General features: G+C 41.4%; 1 protein-coding gene across 1 annotated transcript in view; it reads left to right on the top strand.

The window, feature by feature from the left end:
• Positions 1–19,087, top strand: part of SLC33A1 (solute carrier family 33 member 1) — a 31,879-nt gene extending 12,792 nt beyond the window's left edge. The window contains exons 4-7 of the mRNA XM_075202029.1: positions 5,392–5,576; positions 14,378–14,495; positions 15,649–15,864; positions 17,393–19,087. Coding sequence (XP_075058130.1) covers positions 5,392–5,576; positions 14,378–14,495; positions 15,649–15,864; positions 17,393–17,566 — 693 coding nt within the window. The 3' untranslated portion in view covers positions 17,567–19,087. The remainder of the gene's footprint in view (positions 1–5,391; positions 5,577–14,377; positions 14,496–15,648; positions 15,865–17,392) is intronic.
• Positions 19,088–19,327: the final 240 nt, after the last annotated feature.

Below are 19,327 nucleotides of genomic sequence, written 5' to 3'. Positions count from 1 at the left end.
AGCAAATGTAAGTCAGTGGGTCTGGCTAGGTAAACTTCCTCATGGGATGTGTCCTTTGCTCCCCCAGAGGGAAAACAGGTAGACGCTATATTCCGTAACCTGACAGGCTTTTGTTTCTAACATTGTTTTCTTTTGTGAGGGGATGGGGACTTGGTTCACGAGCCTGAGGAGAAGGCTACTTGGGGAATAGGAGATGCCTTAAGTATACACTCTGTGGGTGGCTTAGTACTTGGTGTTCGTCAGGCTTTGGCTTGGCGGCACCTTCGGTTACAGTTTCATCTATGGAACTCTTTACAAGACAAAGAAAACAGATATACTTATTTACAGTCTCCTCAACCTGAGCTTTAAGTTCCAATTGCCAGGAAACAAGTTAAGTTTACTTTGTCCCCCTTGCCTTCAGAGGAGTCTATTGATAATGCACTTTTCCAAGGCTAGATCCTCCCATTGCCCGCTTCTCTACAACCACTGCCAGACCAGGGAACAGCCTCGCTCTGGATCAGTATGTGTACATGTGTTTTCTACTTCTGTCTACACATGCAGCAACAGGCATTTTAGAATTTCAGCTCGTTCAGGTCTCTGAACTAGGCATTCGCGTCTCTTTAGGCGGGGGTGGCATTCTGAGCCAATGTTCTCCACATGTTTTGTCACCTGCGGTTCTATGTAGCTGAATGCTTTTGGGATGCTTAAGCTTAGACATATTTGGATGCTGTCTCTGTTTCCCCAGGTTTTCTGCATTTTTTTTTATGCAGAAAACCTGGGGGAACAGAGACAGCATCCAAATATGCCTGAGCTTAAGCATCCCAAGACAGGACAGGCGTTCCGTGTGGTTTAATTCCTGGTCAGCGGATGCAGCCCTGTCTGTCTTTGTGTGAGTGTGTGTATATATTAGGGAATTTAGACTGTAAGCTCCAATGGGGCAGGGACTGATGTGAATGAGTTCTCTGTACAGCGCTGCGGAATTAGTGGCGCTATATAAATAAATGATGATGATGATGATGATGCTGCGTCTAGCCGCACCCCCGGGTTATACAGTTTCCAGAGACCTTTGCGGTTCTTACTCTAGCTACAGGGGACGTGAGCTCTTTTATGCCTGGCAGCCATACTACTTCTAGACAGCTTCAATAGCTGCAATTGTTAAAGTCAGTGTCCCCAAGCCTGGCGAGCAGGGGAGTTCCTTGTTTCCCTGGAACTGGTTGATGTCTACCCCCTCGTTTTCCCATAGTGAAGAGGCTTCAGTATTTACTTCAAATTGCAGTGCATGGGGGACACTACTCGTCAGGTTTTTATCTGACAAAAATAGTGTCGGTTAAACCATTGTGTTCAAGGGGTACCTCTGGCACATTTTCATTCCATCACGCCTGTGGGGGAGGGGGGGGGGGGGCTTATTCCGGATGTGTTCTAGTCCTACCCCTCAGCTGGACAGGCGGATCATTCCTTTGTCCATGGGGTCACGGTCGTTACTTGTATGTAGGGGTGATATGTCCTAGTCTAACTCGCATTGAGATGGACATGACGAAAATGCGTGTCTAGGGTTCTGGGCGGTACACCAGGTTCAGGTGAGTGTGTCCACTTTCATCAGTGCTGGGAGACAGATGGGTGGCAGATCTGGCCACATCAGCAGCCTTTACAGCAGTGGTCTCTTCACGTGCATGTACCTGGCAAACACAGTGTATTGTCAGATTACCTCACCTGAGAGCAGGAGACATCGTGACAACAAGCAGAAATGCAAAGGCTCACCATTTCTTCTCTCGAGACAGGACTCCAGAGGGAATAAATACTCTGACGGTTCCATGAATATTTCACCTTGGGTATGTGTTCCCTCCATTTATACTCCTCGCTCAAATGCTTAAAAAAATAAAAATAATTGTTATTGTTGTGTGGCCCTCCCTACTGTGTTGCTTTGGTAGATCCCAGAGTTATGGCTGCCATGGAGTCTGAAGTAGAAAAGAACGGATTATGCTTAATGATGATTCCTTTTCTTTGAAAGACCCCATGGCAGGCTAACCCCCAATACTTGTAATGTTGTTGTGTATGTCTTTTAGAAGAAAATGTAGAAAGTCACTCAAAGATATAGGAGAGGAGGAGGGGCTACCTTATTACCATACGGGATGTGTTTTTTGTAACCTATCTCTATGGCTGCCATGCAGTCTTTAAAAGAAATGGAATTGTCAGTTAGTATGATCTGTTCTTTTCATAATGATGTTTCCTATGTATATGCATAAGCTCGTCCTCTGTGAATTGGATGTAATATTATATTTCTATTATGGTCTCTAAGAAAGATATCCTGATTATAGGATATCTGACTTGAAGTAGTTTTGAACAAATGGCAATACAGAGTCATAAACACAGAGAGGGTGAAAGCAAAGGGGAAGGGGGTGAGTCAGGTACTTTTTAAAAAGAAAATGTAATACATGCTGAAATGTGTCAGTTTATGGAGCTCAGTCTGCTACTGAGGAACTACCCAACTTTTAGATTTCCATCAAGTGGATGAACTACACAAAGGGGGGTATTCAATTGTCAGCGTTAACGCTGAAAAACGAGCGCTCAAAAAAAATATTACCGTTTATACGGTAATATTGCGCGCGAAAAGCGTTAATACGGTAGTTTACTCGCGGAATTTCAGCTCGCCGCTCGGGGGGCTGCGAGCAGAAATTCCGCGAGTAATTACCGTATTAACGGTAAGATTTTTTGAGCGCTCGTTTGTTAGCGTTAACGCTGACAATTGAATACGCTCCAAAGAGTATGTGAGTGTGCTATGGCCGTTTTTGTTTTTATTCTAAAGAAAGATGTGCTGGTATTATATTTCTGTATGTCCGTTTATCACCATTTTCATTTATTAAGTATTGTGGCTTTTTTTGGTCCTACTTAACTCCATTTAATACTGTTCTGTCTTTGTGTTCTTAAAGAGTTAATGTGTCATGCTTGGTGGTTATAATGCTACATTTAATGCAGTTAATTGTTTAATTTAAAATAATTTTAAATAAATTTGGTTGAGATTTTATTGTTGGATGTGTCAAGGAGTAAATGAAGACTTCTTAATGAATGTCATTTCTTGAACTAAAAAATTGGAGGCAAAACTGGGTGATTAATAGTGAGTGGGATATATAGTTTTGGGGGATTTTAGTTAATGTAACTTGATAACACGCTCTGTGCCAAACAAACTGTAATACCATAATGCTTGGCCCTACCTACTAAGGGTTAAGTGCTAATTGATCAAATGTTTTTCTCATTGGAAGCTATGTGATGTTAATGCTTTATGCCTTACTCCTCATAAGCATTGTTTATATCTATATTTCTATCAATTTTATGTTATTATTGTTATGAGACAAATATCTATTGATCTATGAAGGTTTTATATAGATTACTCTCACGTGATCTGATTTAATAAATGTCTTACCAGGCGATTTTTGCGCAACTCTCCTTTTGTTGTTGTTATATTTTTATGGAGGTTTGACACTACCTCCTTTCTGAGTTGCTGCACTTATTGCCTAGAATTTAATAATATATACACAATTATTTGGGACTTACTAGCGCCAGAGATCCAGTTTTTCTTGACCTTTTTTACAGTAGTCAGTTTGTACAAAGTTCCATGTGTGTGTGTGTGTGTGTATATATATATATATATATATATATATATAAAGTTAACCCGTGCATGATACTCATGCATTCTAGTCAAATCAAGCTACTTAAGGTGTTAAAAAGGTTCTTGTCATGCATTTGGGCCATAGCCCAGGCCTCAACCACCAACCACTCCCCACTGTCACTTCTTCTTCAAGAAATATATATATATATTTTTTAAATCTTTATAAACACTTAACAATTAACAAATGAAATTAACAAATTAAAAACATCTTAGTATACCAAATTTCAGCCCTTTCTGAATTTTTTTTTCCACACACACTAAGAATTTAGTAGGTCAGTGTATAACTCTGCCCAGCAGGTGGCGCTGCAGCTCGGATTTATTTTTTCCACACAGACACAGACAGACTAACACACGCCACTAGACATTTATATATTAGACAAGTTAACCCGTGCATGATACTCATGCATTCTAGTCAAATCAAGCTACTTAAGGTCTTAAAAAGGTTCTTGTCATGCATTTGGGCCTAGCCCAGGGCTCCTCAGGGGAAGAGCGTTACTTCCCGACGCAAGCGGCCTTTTTAATGTGTGTTCATGAGGTAAAATTACCTCACGAAAATGAGTTTGACCCCTCAACTCGTAAATTTAGCCTTTACTACCCCTCCCACGGGGGGAAGGGGGGATGATGGAAGTTAACTGACTTGACTATTCTAATTTTTTTTGTCAAATAATGTCAGTATTCCAAATTTCAGGTCAATTGGATGAGCCCTTTCTGAGAAAATAGTTTTTTCCACACACACACTAACGCACGCCTCTACACATGTGTGTTCATGAGGTAAAATTACCTCACGAAAATGAGTTTGAGCCCTACCAAATTTCAGCCCTTTTTGAATTTTTTTTCCTACACACACTAAGGGGCATATTCAATTACGATCACAATCCGCGGGATCGCGCCGGAACGGCCGTGAATCTAATCCGCAGTACCGCATTAACGTGGATTTTCGTTCGCAGCCCATAGGTACCGTATTAACGGCCGTACTGCGCATTCTCCGCGGTAACGCGCATTACCGCAGATCGGATCGTAATTGAATATGCCCCTAAGAATTTAGTAGGTCAGTGTATAACTCCGCCCAGCAGGTGGCGCTGCAACTTTTTTTTTTTTTTTTCACACACAGACAGACGCCACTAAGCATTTATATATTAGATATTTATATATTTATATATTGAACTGTAAATTATTGTGATTGGTAAATGGTGATATAACCTGCAACAGACCTTTAAAATGAATAAGTAATGTGGAGCACCGGCCTGTTTTAAATATAGGAGTGATACAAAAATGTGTGCAACTTTTTACACATATAGGGACATTGTTTATCTTATTTGTCAAGTAGATTGGAAAAGGGGCATGACTGTACTTATTATTGCATCAAGCAAATCTATTGCACAACCAAGTATCTAGATGAATTGGTGAAATTTATGAAAACAGGTACACAAAGAAAACTAGATGTTACCCATATAATTCCATCAGGTATTAATATTTTTTTTAGTTCCCTTTTGAAAATTTAAAACAAATGTTTGTACTACTGCTACTGGACTTTTTTTTTATGTGTACGGGTTTTCAGAAAAGTCCTCCCTTTTGCTTTTCAGCTGAGATGTTACTTGTACACTGTAAATATTACTGTTATTAGTGTGTGACCATACACTTTTCATGTAATTGTCCTTTTGGCAATTTGAACATGTTGTTTTTGTTACGTGTCAGACTAATGTGCTTAATTCACCAATAAATGTTTTATTTGGTCTGCTGTCTTACAGATTGGATTTTCAGCAGCTGATGCAGTTACTGGTCTTAAACTTGTAGAAAGGGGAGTTCCCAAGGAACATTTGGCACTTTTGGCTGTTCCAATGGTACCGTTACAAATATTACTGCCTCTCTTAATCAGCAAATATACTGCTGGACCCAAACCACTGGACATCTTCCACAAGGCCATGCCTTTCAGGTCAGTGTGCACAAGACTGTCATTGCAAATATTGTATTGATGTGAAAAGTGATTTATTTTCCTGATGACATCCCATAAAACAGTCATCAGTCTATGACCATAAAAATACAGGCTAATAGCTTTCATATTGGTCACTGAACTACAGTGTTCTTTCAGATGCCCTTCAGACTTACAGCAGTGGTGTTCAACTAGCAGGCTGCATCAGGCCACCTCTTGACCTTCACGGCACAGCATGCCACGTTGCTGTCATATTGCAGTGCAACTAAGGGGCCTCCCCGACCACGTGACTTGACTCTTCAGTAACAGCAGTACATGGTTTCATGAGCTGAAAGCACTGCTGCCAATTTAATAGTAGCAGTTGAGTGGCTTCAATGTTAAACTGCGGCAATTGTGTTGATTGAAATCATGGTGGCTTCACTAGCTAAAACTACCTGTGATTTGCAATGGGTGGACACTTCCTCTCAAGTGGTTCTCCATACAAAGAAGACATTCTCATCCTTGCTAATGTGGAGAGTCAACTGACCACCAACAAAGAGATGCATGGGTGTCATGGGCATGCTCGGCAGAAGAAGCATATTGTGGGCATGGAGTCGTGGTGTGCTGGACACAGTCATACGTTGAGCATGGTACACTGGTGGGCCTGAGGGATGTTATGCTGAACACGCAGTGCATAGTGGGCACAGGACTGTGGTGGACCTGAGTTTATGCTGGTATGGGCAGCATATGTTGGGAATGAGGCAGTTACACTGGACAAAGGACTGTATTTGGTAGATAATAGACTGTCTTGCAGGATACAGGGCAACACATGGTGGCTATAGCACAGTGGTGGGCATGGTTTTAGGCAGACACTGGGCTGTAAATGATGACCATAAAATGTGACAGACATGGGACGATCATGCTAGGTAGTTTGTGGTGGGCTTGAGAGCTGTAAAGCTGGGTTCAGAGCTCCATGTTTAGTTCATGGACCTGCAGGGTTTATGTCTTTGTAAATTGTGCATGGTACTGTGGTTGCATGATGCTAAGCAAAGGGCTGAATGTGGTGGGAATAAGTCCTTTATGCACAGTATTTAAGTATAACCTTTTCCTGTAGCATGCAGTTACATCTATTTTCACATTGCTGTGCAAATGACTGCAATACTAAGTGCTCTCCTATGCAGGCCTTCACCATGTAGGTCTGATAAACTGTACCAACCCGCCCCCCATACTAGAGTAGTTGGACAGCACTGACCTACAGCATATATGCGCTTTTCTTCATAAGAAACATAATCTTGCATAAGTACTGCATGCCAGATCTCTTTCGGTGCCAGTGGGGTCTATTATTGCAGTTGGAGTATGATGGCAAACTGCGGCCGATAGGCTACATGGCTTTGCCTACATGCCTTATTGATTTAGACCTTTTATTGGGCACCACATTCGTTTTGCGATCAGGCTTGTGGCAATACTGGGTGAATTGCCCGATATCACAAGTTGTGTGACAGCATAAGTTACTCTTATATATTATATTTTATTTATTTTTATTTTTTTAAAGATGAAAGAGCTGGAAGAATACAAACCTCATACTAAACATAAGAATAATAATATAAATAATATACAAGATTTCTCCTCTATGTTTTATGCATTTATATCAATTAGGAAAGGGAGAGGGAGTGTAAAAAAAGGCACAAATACTACCAAAGATATTGCTAATGAGAATACATGAACATAGCTAGGAACAATTAAACCATGTAGTTAAAAAACAGACAGACATTACTCACCAATAGTGCACCGCACCCAGCCCGGGGGGTTCCGGAGGCGGCTCAAGAACTATGTTCCAACAGCAGGGGGGAGAGCCATACTGGATAGGCAACTATGGCTTTCTAGTAAGTACGACAGGATACACACCTTGTTGAAATTTTGTGATTTATTGTGAAGGTAGTGCGTTATACTTTCCATGCTTGTGACATGCCAAATGTCGCAAGCATAGAGGGAGAGTTAGTGTATTTTCAATGCTTGGCTATTAAAGATTTAGCAGCTTCCAAAATATGAGAGATAAGCGTGTTAGAAGGGGCGCTCTCATCGGGTATAGGGCGAGAGAGAGGGAAGGACCAAGGGTCCTTATCTATCTGTTGTTCTGACACAGAGTTTATAAGTGCAAGGACCGTGTCCCAGAAATTAAATATACGAGGGCCGGTCCACCATATATGTCGCATTGTAGCCCTCTGGCCACATTCCTGCCAGCAGCACACAGTGGCCATGAGAAACATTCTAGACAGCTTGTCAGGGGTATATTACCACCCATAGTACAATTTGTAGGCCGTTTCCTTAATTAATATAGAGATCGAGCCGGGGGGGCCCAGGTAATTTTTTCATCCCCGTTTATGCCGGCCCGGCGTGTCTAAGGTGGATTCTATAAGCCAATTATAAATCCTGGATATCATCCCTTTGGTGAGTGGGGAATGTAGACACATATGCACAAAGAAGGTAAGGGTCCGGAGAGCTTCAGGGGAGGTCAAGGACATAGCGAAGTGTTGGACCTGGAAGTATTCAAAGAAAGGCGGGCGAAAAGATTCCAACCTGCTATAAAGATCCGACATGGAAGCCCAAGTTCGATTGACTACCATTCCCACATGTATCCAGTGTTTAAATTGTTGTGGCTAGTTACCAGGCGGAAAGTGTGGATTGCTCCAGAGGGGAGTCGGAGGTGAAATAAGATAGGACAATTTGTATTTGACCTGGCATGAGTCCCATAGGGACAAACAAAATTTGATGAGAGATTGGAGAGAGGAGGCCGCTGGTGGTAAGGAAAGAAGAGTACAAATCCCGAAACACAGAGTCCGATACCTTCACCGGAACAGTCTGGAAAAGGTATAGAAGTTTAGGGATCAGGTTCATCTTGACAGCGATGATCCTCCCCAGCAACGTTATGAAATAACTCCTCCATATTTCTAGGTCCTTGAATTCCCGGGGTCCTTTGAATTCCCGGCGTCCCACCACCACCTCTGCATTTAATGCCGTCTGTCTAATCATTGCCGCCAAGGTTTCTATAACTATCTCAAAGATTAAGGGCGATAGGGGGCAGCCCTGCCTTGTCCCGTTGGGGAGGGAGAGAGGGTCGGATAAAGAGACTTTAACAAGTTCCCTAGCTGTGGGGGAATTGTAAAGGGCAGATACCCCCCTCAGGAATTCAGCCGAGAAGCTGTACACCTTCAGAACATGAACCATAAAGTTCCATAAAATTTGGTTGTATGCCTTCTCTGCATCCAGAGAGAGCAACATGGCCAGGAGACTTTTCTGGTTAATTATTTGAACTAGGTCGATTGCGTGATGAGTATTATCCCTAGGATGGCAACCAAGGATGAACCCCATGTGTTCATAGTGGATCAGACCCGGAAGGACTCTATTCAAACTGGTGGCCAGGATCTTTGCATGTATCTTAATATCAACATTAAGGAGAGAGATGGGACAGTAGCTTGCACAATCGCTGGGGTCCTTCCCCTCCTTATGAATAATTACAATACGCTCTTCCAACATTGATTTATGGAAGGGGTCTCCATGCAAGACAGCATTAAACAAGGTGTGTAGGTGGGGGACCAAGGGCTGGGAAAATATTTTGTAGTAGGCCGCGGTGAAGCCATATGGAATTGGGCCTTTTGGAGGTCTTTTGTGCCTTGATAACCGCCAGTATTTTCTCATTTAATTGTTGAGTTAGACTATAGGCGAGGGTGGGGAAATTTGTTCGTCTCACAAAGGCTGCTATAGTATCCGCAGGGAGGACACTCTTGGTGTTTAGGGCATATAGATTATACAATGTAAAATTTCTGAAATTCGCAACCTATCTGGTCAAGACTATAGATGGGTGAGCCAGAGGGAGACTTCAAGGCCATAACATTGTTTTGGGATCTCTGAGCCATCAGGTGGCTAAGATTCTGTCTGCTTTGTCTCCCTTTTCGTAGAACGTTTGCCTCATCCGTTTCAGGGCTGTGGCAGTGGACTCGGAGAGAAGGAGGTTCAAATCAGACCTCACCTTTAGAAGTTTGGTCAGGGTAGCTTCATCTGGGGAGAGTTTGTGTTGTCTCTCCAGAGTTTGGAGTTGGATAGTTAATGATGTATGTTTAGAGACAGCCAACTTCTTACAGCGTGAGGCCATACTAATAGATGACACCACCGCCATATCGGCTTCCTAGAGGGTCGTGGGTGGTCCTTGAAAAGAAAATGCTCTTCTAGAACGGTCCGGAGTGCTAATGTAAGTTGCGGGTCATGGAGAATGGTGTCCTTAAGGCGCCGGACGGCGAGGGTGGGAGACTATGTCTGAAAGGTCAGCAGATGTGGGAGAATGGTCAGACCAAACCATAGGATGTATGTGAGCTACCCTGAGTTTTAGGGACAGATCGTGTCTGAGGAAGACCATGTTTATTTGTGAATAGGTGTCATGAACTAGTAGTAACTGTATAATATTGGGAGAAGGGTTCCCTAAGTCTCCAAGAGCCAAAGAGAAGATGGTGAGAAAGGCGGGACGCCAATGCCTTGGATTTACGGGACTCTGAGCCGCTAGTGGGGGGAGCCAGAGTGGACGACCTACCTACAGTGTCCCCTACTACAACATTAAAGTCCCCTGCCATAATCACTTCTCCCTGGCGTACCGGAGAGAGCAAGGAGTCTAGAGCAGCGACAGACGAACATTGGATTTTATTCTGGGCGTACAAGTTGACTAGTGTACATAGGGTATTATTGAGTTTTCCACTAGAATTAGAAAATGACCGTCTGGGTTGGAGTGGGATGTCGACAGCTCAATTATCACAAGGGATGCAGTGTAGCAACCCCGTTTTTTCTGTCTAGCGTCACAAGCATGGAAAGTAGAAGAATACAGTCTAGTCTTTAGTTCCAGATGTGAGTGACGAGTAAAGTGTGTCTCCTGGAGAAAGACTATATCAGCCCTATGTTGTTTAAATGTAAGATAAATTGTTGTACGTTTTTGTGGGCTGTTCAATCCTTTAATGTTCAAGGAGAGGATCCTAAGAGCCATTGGGAGGTGGAAAGATGGCCGCCCCAGGTCCCTGAGCGGGGTCAGACGTGCTGTAAGAAAAGAGAAGAACAATACAATGTCAATACTGTTGCAATTAAGACAAGGATATAAAAAAGTGTCTGCGGTAAGGAAAGATTGAAAGAAGAGCAGGAAAAAAAGGGAGTTTGCGAGTGAACAGGAACAGCATGTGGGAGCACATCTGGTCTGTGATACCGACCAGGAAAAGTAAGGGGCAATGCCGGTGGCAGGGAAGGGCTGGGCAAGGGCAGTGTACCCATTACGGGAACATGGCCAGGGATACAGAAAAAGGTCTGGAAGTACCAACCGTAGAAGGTGAATGTCCACGTCACCCCCCAGCCAGAGTCAAAGGCGCTGAAGAGGAAGCCAGGTGGAGGGGGAATGTCGTGAGGGGTGGGGATCAACTACTACCATGATCCAGAGATCCGGTCAAACAAAAAGAAATGGGGCAGTAGCAGACTAGCATTCTAAAACAATAAGAAAGCGAAGCAGTGTAAACACAGAAAATTAGTAAAAAACAAAATAACCTAACATCCTGTGCCTACGGCACACAATTCCTCCAAGTCCACTTGAGAAGGACCGAAAACCAGCAGTCTGTCATGTACAGAGAAGGTAAATGAAGCAGGACGGCTTCTGAGAAAAAGAACACTAAGCATATATCAAGGAGGTGGCTTAGCGGTTGTTGTCAAAGTCGTCCACTTGGTAGTTGGGAGCTTCTGGGATGATCCCAAATAGCTGGGGCCTAATCCCTGTGTCGGAGGGTGGGCGGGGGAGGTTGGGGCTGTGTATCGGCAAATTTCTTAAGGCTCTGAGGGAGATCCGATCTGCACGTCTTCCTGCCTCCTTTAGGAAGGGTAAACTCTAGGGAGAGACCACGAATAGATCAAACAGGATGTGCTGTTGTGGAGGTTTCTGTGTTTAGGTTAGAAGAGAAGACAGCCTCACAACATTCCAAGTGAGAACCCTGGCCCAATGATCATGCGGGGCGTCACAACTTAGTCCATGTCGCGGCTCATATTAGAGCAGAACAATGTTCAGCCAGGTAAAAGTCCAGACCTCTCCGTCCGTGAGGGTGTAAAAAGATGTTCAGGGAATGCTGCTTCCTGTGTGCTAGAATGGAGTACATTGCCAAAGATGGGGGGAGAGCACAGTCCAGGATATAAGCACATTTTTTTGTGGAAAAGATGATAGGCAGTACGATAAGTCTAAAGTCAGCAGAATACTCAAACTTTCTCAGGGGACGCTAGGCTGTAGGTAGCGAACAGCAACAATGTACTAAGTGATGATATGAAGAAGTAACAGGTTCCTCTTTTGTGGATGGTCACTGTGGAGAGATTGGCGGAGGGGGGGCAGTGTGTTACAGGCAACCCGGCCATAAAGGCTTGAGGAGAAATATTGATTTCCACCACTAGGCGGCAGCCGTGGTCCCCAGAGAAGCCACAGTCTGACTAAAAGCCTGGCTAGACTCCTATTAACAACTGCAAGCCCAGAGCCAGTGTGTGCAGGTAGAGGTCTGTCACTTTGATGGTGGAAGTGGCAGTACCGATGTTCTGCCATTGGAGAGCATCAGAGTCTTATAAAACGTATGAGGATTGTGACCGACTCAGTACAATAGAATTGCACCAAGCTAGATTGTGAAGCAGGTGCAGTGCATTAGGCAGCTATCAGAGCAGCAGACTACAAAGGAGACCAGGGGGTAAATGTATCAAGCTGATAGTTTTTTGGCAGGTTTGAAAAAACAATCAGATTCTAGCTATCATTTATTTAGTACATTCTACAAAATGACAGCTAGAATCTGATTGGTTGCTATAGGCAACATCTCCACTTTTCAAACTTGACGAAAAACTCTCAGCTTTATACATTTACCCCCGGGAGTCACTGCAGCAGATCAGAGGGGGATGTGTGCAGGAGTGTGGAGCTGACAGATGCGACAGAGTCTGCCAGGTAAGTTTGGGTGCTTCCAGTCTGCTCCCCGCCAGCAAAGGATTTTGAGGGGCAGTGCGATGGAGACTGTGGGTCAGTGCCGGTGATGATACGATCTGTGAGTGAACCAGACGAGGGTGTGTGGCAAAGACGCCAGGGGAATTAATACAGGCCACAGGTCGGGTCTCGCCCATAGAAGTCCGCTTGAGTCGGGGGGGCACTCGGTGGTGGAGTTCTTCTTCCTTTGCATTGGTAGAATGGACCTCCGTGGGTGCCTGTAGGGGTCAGGTAGTGGGAGTAGTTCACAACAGGGTCCCAGCCTGTAGCGCCAAATAGGTTGTAGGGCTCCGTTGCAGCTCAGAGTGGTGTGTTACAGCCTGGTGGGCTCAACAGGCGCCGCTGGTGTTGTAGAGCTAGAACATGACAGGCCCGCAACTGTGTCAGTGGGGAGAGTCCCGAAATTTGTGTCTATACACCCCAAGCTCATGGAGCTTCGCAGGAACACGTCCACCTAATATGGCTGCCAGGCCATGCCTCCATTTTAAATATTTTTATTCAACTTGAATGTATAAAATATACTTTATATAATATAGCAAACTTAAACTGTCTTATTTACAATAATTTAGGTAATGTGTGTATGTGTGTATGTGTATGTGTGTATGTGTGTGTGTGTATAGTGACAGAAGCACTAGGAAAGAAATTCAGGACTTGGTACCTGCCATTTACTACTGTCATTTGTGTTTTAAAAAACCCAGGGAGATTGTTTTTGTGTGGGGAAAAAAGCTTCATAAACAGTGTCTTTGGCTGTATGAAAAGCTGGTTTAAGTTTCCCTGGGGTATGGATGGAGAGAGAAGGACGGGCTTCATTCATCAGGCCAACTTCAGGTATTCCATCCAGCTAGCAAGTTGCTAGTAATCAAGAGTTGCACTTGATGAGGTGCTGTTTAAAGGCTGCTGGGCAGTTCCCTCAGTCTCTCAATACCTGGGGAGGAGGTCAGGTGGAGAGATACTGCTTATTTGTGATCGGCAAGTTCTGTTTTTTTGTATGTGTATGGGACACTAGGTCTGTCCCTCACTTTAGAGAGGGTGTTCCAGTGTCTTAGTTAGAAGCCAAATAGACAAGGATTTTGTTTACTTTCATGCTAGTTTAATTCACTAGCATGAAGGTTTATTTTTATTTATTTTTTAAAGTACATTTTTTATTGAAATTTTTTATTTTCATTGTTAAAAAAAAACTATTGAGGTTATTTAAATCAAATCAAAGCAATGGACTGGTATGACATATTTGGCTGACTGCATGTAAAGTGTTTCTGTGTTATTTTCTATCATTTATTTATACATCATCAGACATATTCTGCTGTGCCGTACAAATGCATTGTTTACAAACAGTGATATACACACTAATCTATATATACAAACTGCCCACTGAGAGCCGACTGTTTAAACCACGTTTACGTTCTAATATTATAAGCTACAAGAGATTACCATGTAGTTTTTTTTGGGTTTTTTTAACAATCACAAAACATGTCCAATCATTTTGTAATTTGGGACTTTATTAACACAACAGAGGAACCTGAAATGAAACACAGTGTTTTCTTAGCAGCAGAGGGCTCCGTTCCATTAATATAATTCCTTAAGTATCTTTTATTTATGTCCTCTAGACAATGAGAAAGCTGTGTTGGCCACACAAAAAATGCCTGTGCTGAACTTTGAATGTTTCAGTTGAAATGTGACATAGTAGAATCCGTGTATAAATTCCCTTAAACCCCACGTTCTCTACCTGCTCAGTCTGGTAATATACACACAATTGTTTTTTATGCAGAATGGAGCTTTTTACTTTTCTGGTTCTCTTTTAAAGGTTGCTTATGGGCCTGGAATTTGCCTTTTTAGTTTGGTGGACCCCAAGAGTAAGCCACGACGGAGGGTTCCCTATTTATTACTATGCTGCTTTGCTGCTGAGCTATGCCTTACATCAGGTGACTATACTTTAGCTTTTCATTTGTCCATCGCCACGATCACAAACTCTTTATACAGTCTATGTATTTTTTGCTTCAGTAAATAAAATGTGAAATGTATTTATTTTAAATAGTAATTCTGAATGTCTAGTACTGTTATTTCTTTACCTTTTGTTATTGCATGTCATTGGTTTGTAATCTTGATTCCCTTGGTGTGCTGCGCTGCTTAATATGGTGGTGCTTTATAAACAAAAAGATTATAATACAAATGTACGCTGTACGCACAGGACAGAAATGTGGGGGAACCTCACTCTGACTGCGAGTACTTTTATTTGTAAACTACATCCTCTCATTTTAACCCTTATTTTCAATATTTTGTTTCATGCAAGGTCCCTATTCAGAAAAGCTTAAAAATGAGATGATCCTCATCGAGTCCCTTTGGATTATCCTTAAGAAGGATCTAGTATCGTGCAAAATAACACAAATAATTGTTGTTTGTCAATTCATTAAAATGTAACTAAAGTCTACAAATATTACAGCTCATGTATGAAGCATATGCTTACCCAAGTGAGAGAGATAAATATGTTGTTTTATAATAAATGAAATCAGATTCTCAGCCTCCCCTGGACTAGGAGCTGTAATGATAAGCTCCCTCTGGATCCTTTATACACTAATGGAAATGTTCTACCCAAATTGTCAATTTCTGTTTAGTAAACAAAATTTATCAAATTAAATAGCAATGATCAAGCTGCAGTTTCTCACAGGGCTGTCTGTATATTCATTGTGTGCAATCTGTGACTAAGTATACAGGACGGAAAAATATGCCAACACTCAGCGGCATGCAGTGAGAAACATTCATTTTCTAATTAACCTGTAAAAGCAGCCGATATATTTCAAGCTCCTAAACATCTCAAAATCTTCAATTCCCTTGTGCACTTACCACAGATGAAAATACAGCTATATTTTGTGTAATATTTTTGCTAGGTTTAGGTTACTTTTTATTCTCCTGCTGATCCCATCCCAAGTCATTAGGGTCACAGTCAAGATTTTACTTAGTGTCAGGTAAAACTAAACTAGCCCCAGCCCCAAACAACCTTAGGCCCACCTTACCTAACAGCCCAAGCATTATTTGCAATACATAGTTTAGAGCAAATATTCTCTCCTTGTTTTCCAGGTTGCATTATACAGTATGTTTGTGGCAATCATGGCTTTCAATGCCAAAGTTAGTGATCCCTTTATTGGAGGAACCTACATGACTCTTTTAAACACAGTGTCTAATCTTGGAGGGAACTGGCCTACTACGATGGCCCTTTGGTTTGTGGATCATCTGACAAGTAAAGAATGTATTGGAGCAGCTGGACAGAGCTGTGGTGATCATGAAGCAGCTGAGGTAAATGGCCATATAAACCCTGACATTTATATTTCTCATCTCTACTGACCTTCTAAAGCAGGCCTGACCAACCTGCGGCTTTCCAGGTGTTGTGAAACTACAAGTTCCAGCATGCCTTGCCAACTATTGGCTGCATATCTGCTGGCACAGCATGCTGGGGCTTGTAGTTTCACAACACCTGAAGAGCCACAGGTTGGCCAGGCCTGTTCTAAAGGGCCAAAACTGCAATATGTTTTACAATATATAACGGTTATATTACAGGTTTACAAAGTTAAAAATAAGCATTAGGATCTTTTTTTAATAAACACCCCATTTTTGTAGGATTGCGTATACAGCTCATGTTTCTTATCTGATACACTCTGTGGTAACATGCATTAATGAATGGCAGCTACCAATTAAGTGTAGGTTTTTTTTAAATTAAATATTGCCATAACATAATTTCTAAAGATGAAAATAACTTACTTTTAACCACTGACATCTTCTAATTTATAACCATAATTAGTGATGGTTATCAAGAGGGACATATATCAGCTTTATTACACAATGCAGATGTAGTAAAGCTGATTAATGTTACTGCCCTCTGCAGGAGAATGGGGGTATTGAATTTTCCCACAACCACCAATGACTATAGAGATCATAAGGGAGAAAATGACATGGCGTAGAAACTAGAGACCTCCACACTGCAGATAACTGATGTGGAGGTACAGGAGAAAAAATAACATAGTTAAAAGTAATTGGATGGATTTCTACCTTGTTACTATTAATATGTACATAAATAGAAATATCCCAGTATTGCACCAAAATGAAAATGTATAATAAAAATATAAATGCTATCAACTCCTCTTCTGGATAAATGCCATAGGGATGCACTTCTGGGAATCAAAGGCTACATTTATTTTGTCATTAAAGCTGCATTAGCACCTGGAGTATTATAGCCTCCTCCCTGGATCTGTGCACTCGTTTTCCTGGTGCTCTGTGGTTAGTCTCAATGGCCCTGCTGAAAACCAGGGCTGTGTAACAGCATGTGATTGGGAGGAGCAAGGAGCAGTCGCAGTCATGGTCTGATATTGCGGCTTCTGATTGGTCCTTCCACTCACACCACAGTTCTGCAGGTATTATCAAGAGGTGTGAGCGTAATGCTAGTGTAGCTTCAAACTATTAATGGATCACTCTAGGCAAATACACATTTTCTATAACCCCCTTCCCCATCACGATATATGGTAAAACTGTTAGCGTTCCCTTTGCTGGGGATTCAAGTTTGTGTCTGCATTTATAAAATACATGCCACATTACGCTAATGGACAAACTTGAGAGCATTGATTTGAAAGTCCGTTGTAAAAGGGATAAAACATGGGCTCCACAGCTACTAGAAACTAAATAATAAATTCTTAAACAGAAGTACATTTAATATCATAGAAAACGAATATTTTCCTATAAATTTACTATACTTTACCTGCTAAGAAGAGATACTTTAATATCATTCAATTAAATGTATTCATATTTTGCTTTTTTTTCTTTCTTCTTGCAGCTATGTTTAAAATTAGGTGGCACATGTGTGACTACACTAGATGGCTATTTTGTGGAGTCTATTGTATGTGTGGTCATCGGGTTCTGCTGGTGGTTCTTCCTTGGACCAACGTTTAAGAAACTGCAGGATGAAGGACAGTCATCATGGAAGTGTCGACGGAGGAGTTTTTGTTAAAACTGGATTGAAGAACATGTTTGACGTCTGCATCCTTTTCTATCAGAGAACAGTGGATCACAAAGTGCTTCAGAACATGGAATAAGATGTAATTGCTATGTTGTATTCAGAAAATGGGCCAACCATAAGGCTTGGTTATGGGTGTTTAATAGGTCCATATGTCCATAGTCAGCTATACATTTGCATGCAGTGCATTTATCACAGGCAAACTACATGTAAACTGTAGGAGAAAACTATCAGGGATTGATTCCATAGGTAAATATGACTCATTGTTCAATTAAAGGTGGTTTAAAATGCAACACATTCAACAGTCATTCAAATGTGAACAAGGAGGAGGATTTGCAATTAAGATCAGTGATCCGTGACTTTCCCTTTTTCTCCAGTTATAAAATGTTTTGCCCACTGTAACAGCACAGCGTGCAAATGCATAGGTACCAACAAACTTTGTGTTTAATGACAGAGGAGGCTGAATTTCAAGCTTCTGTTTCAAGGGATCTTGTTTTTTTTACAGCAGTAACTATCCTTATATTAACTTGAAAAGTATGGCACAGTCTAAAATATTTACTGAATATACAATCATTTTTAGTTATCAATAGTCATTATGATCCGGCGGGTTTAAAAAGTGGAGATGTTGCCTATAGCAACCAATCAGATTCCAGCTATTCCATAACAAAGAAGAAAATCCCATAAACTTTAGTGATATGAAATAGCAGATATCTGCTTCTCTTTACTATCACATATTTTTAGCATATTTCTTAATATAATCCCAGTTAGATTTTATTAATGATATTTTTTTCCCTCACTCCTGACTGATATGACTGTTGTCTGAAACTGTAACACTGCCCACAACATATTACTGAGGACCCAAACTTCTAAATATTTCTAAAAGGGCGGCACTAGTTAATTACAGTACATTATGTATTATTAAGAATGGCCATGTTGGGTCCTGTCGCACTGCAGCCTTACGATACCACATGCTAGAATTGCTCCACCTGCTCTGTTTTATATAGATCTGGTATTTGTGACTTGGAGAGCAGAACATTAAGTGCTGTCATTGAGAACAGCTGAAAATAACTATAGTATTTGAGCACAAGAAGGTAGATTCTTCTTATGATATCTGAACTTTTCATACGTTTCAAAAACGTTTTCATATTTCTATGTTACATATCATTTAGACATTCCAGGTTGTATAAACATTTTACTTGAGTTTCCGTATACTGCTATGGGCTGGGACCAGGTACGCCAAAGGTTATTTTAGTATCATTTATGTGCTTTTGTAATCTTTTAAATATTTGTAAGACAAAACAATGATCTTATAAAGGACACAGTATATACATTTCTTTGTTGAAATTATCTTTTAATTATTGAATAGAACATTTTGTATCAACAGGAATCATTAGTTATATGGTCTATTTTCCTAAAGTGCTTGATTGACTGTACACATAAAATCTAAAAGGGTGAATCATTGTTGTTACATTTGAAATTAAATATATGGATATTAAAGAAAAACAAAGACAGTCAGTCATAGGTGTCTTGTCTGCATTTGTGTTTTAAGGTATTTAATTTTAAATATTCTATCACACTAAAATAATAGGGCTTTGTAAGTTTTTTCGACCCACTTCTATGGTAGGGTCATCTTTAGATTTCATACACCAGCGCTACTCTAGGAAGGTTTCTCTTCGTCTGTCATCACAAGCCCCAAGTGCTGGAATAGGAACCACGTGAATTAAGTTACCCAGGAAGTTTGTCAGTGGTTTAAAA

Source organism: Mixophyes fleayi, chromosome 3 (genome assembly GCF_038048845.1).
Source record: "Mixophyes fleayi isolate aMixFle1 chromosome 3, aMixFle1.hap1, whole genome shotgun sequence".
Lineage (NCBI taxonomy): Eukaryota > Metazoa > Chordata > Amphibia > Anura > Limnodynastidae > Mixophyes > Mixophyes fleayi.
Note: the sequence above shows the minus strand (reverse complement) of the source record. Positions and strands in the feature narration are given on the sequence as shown.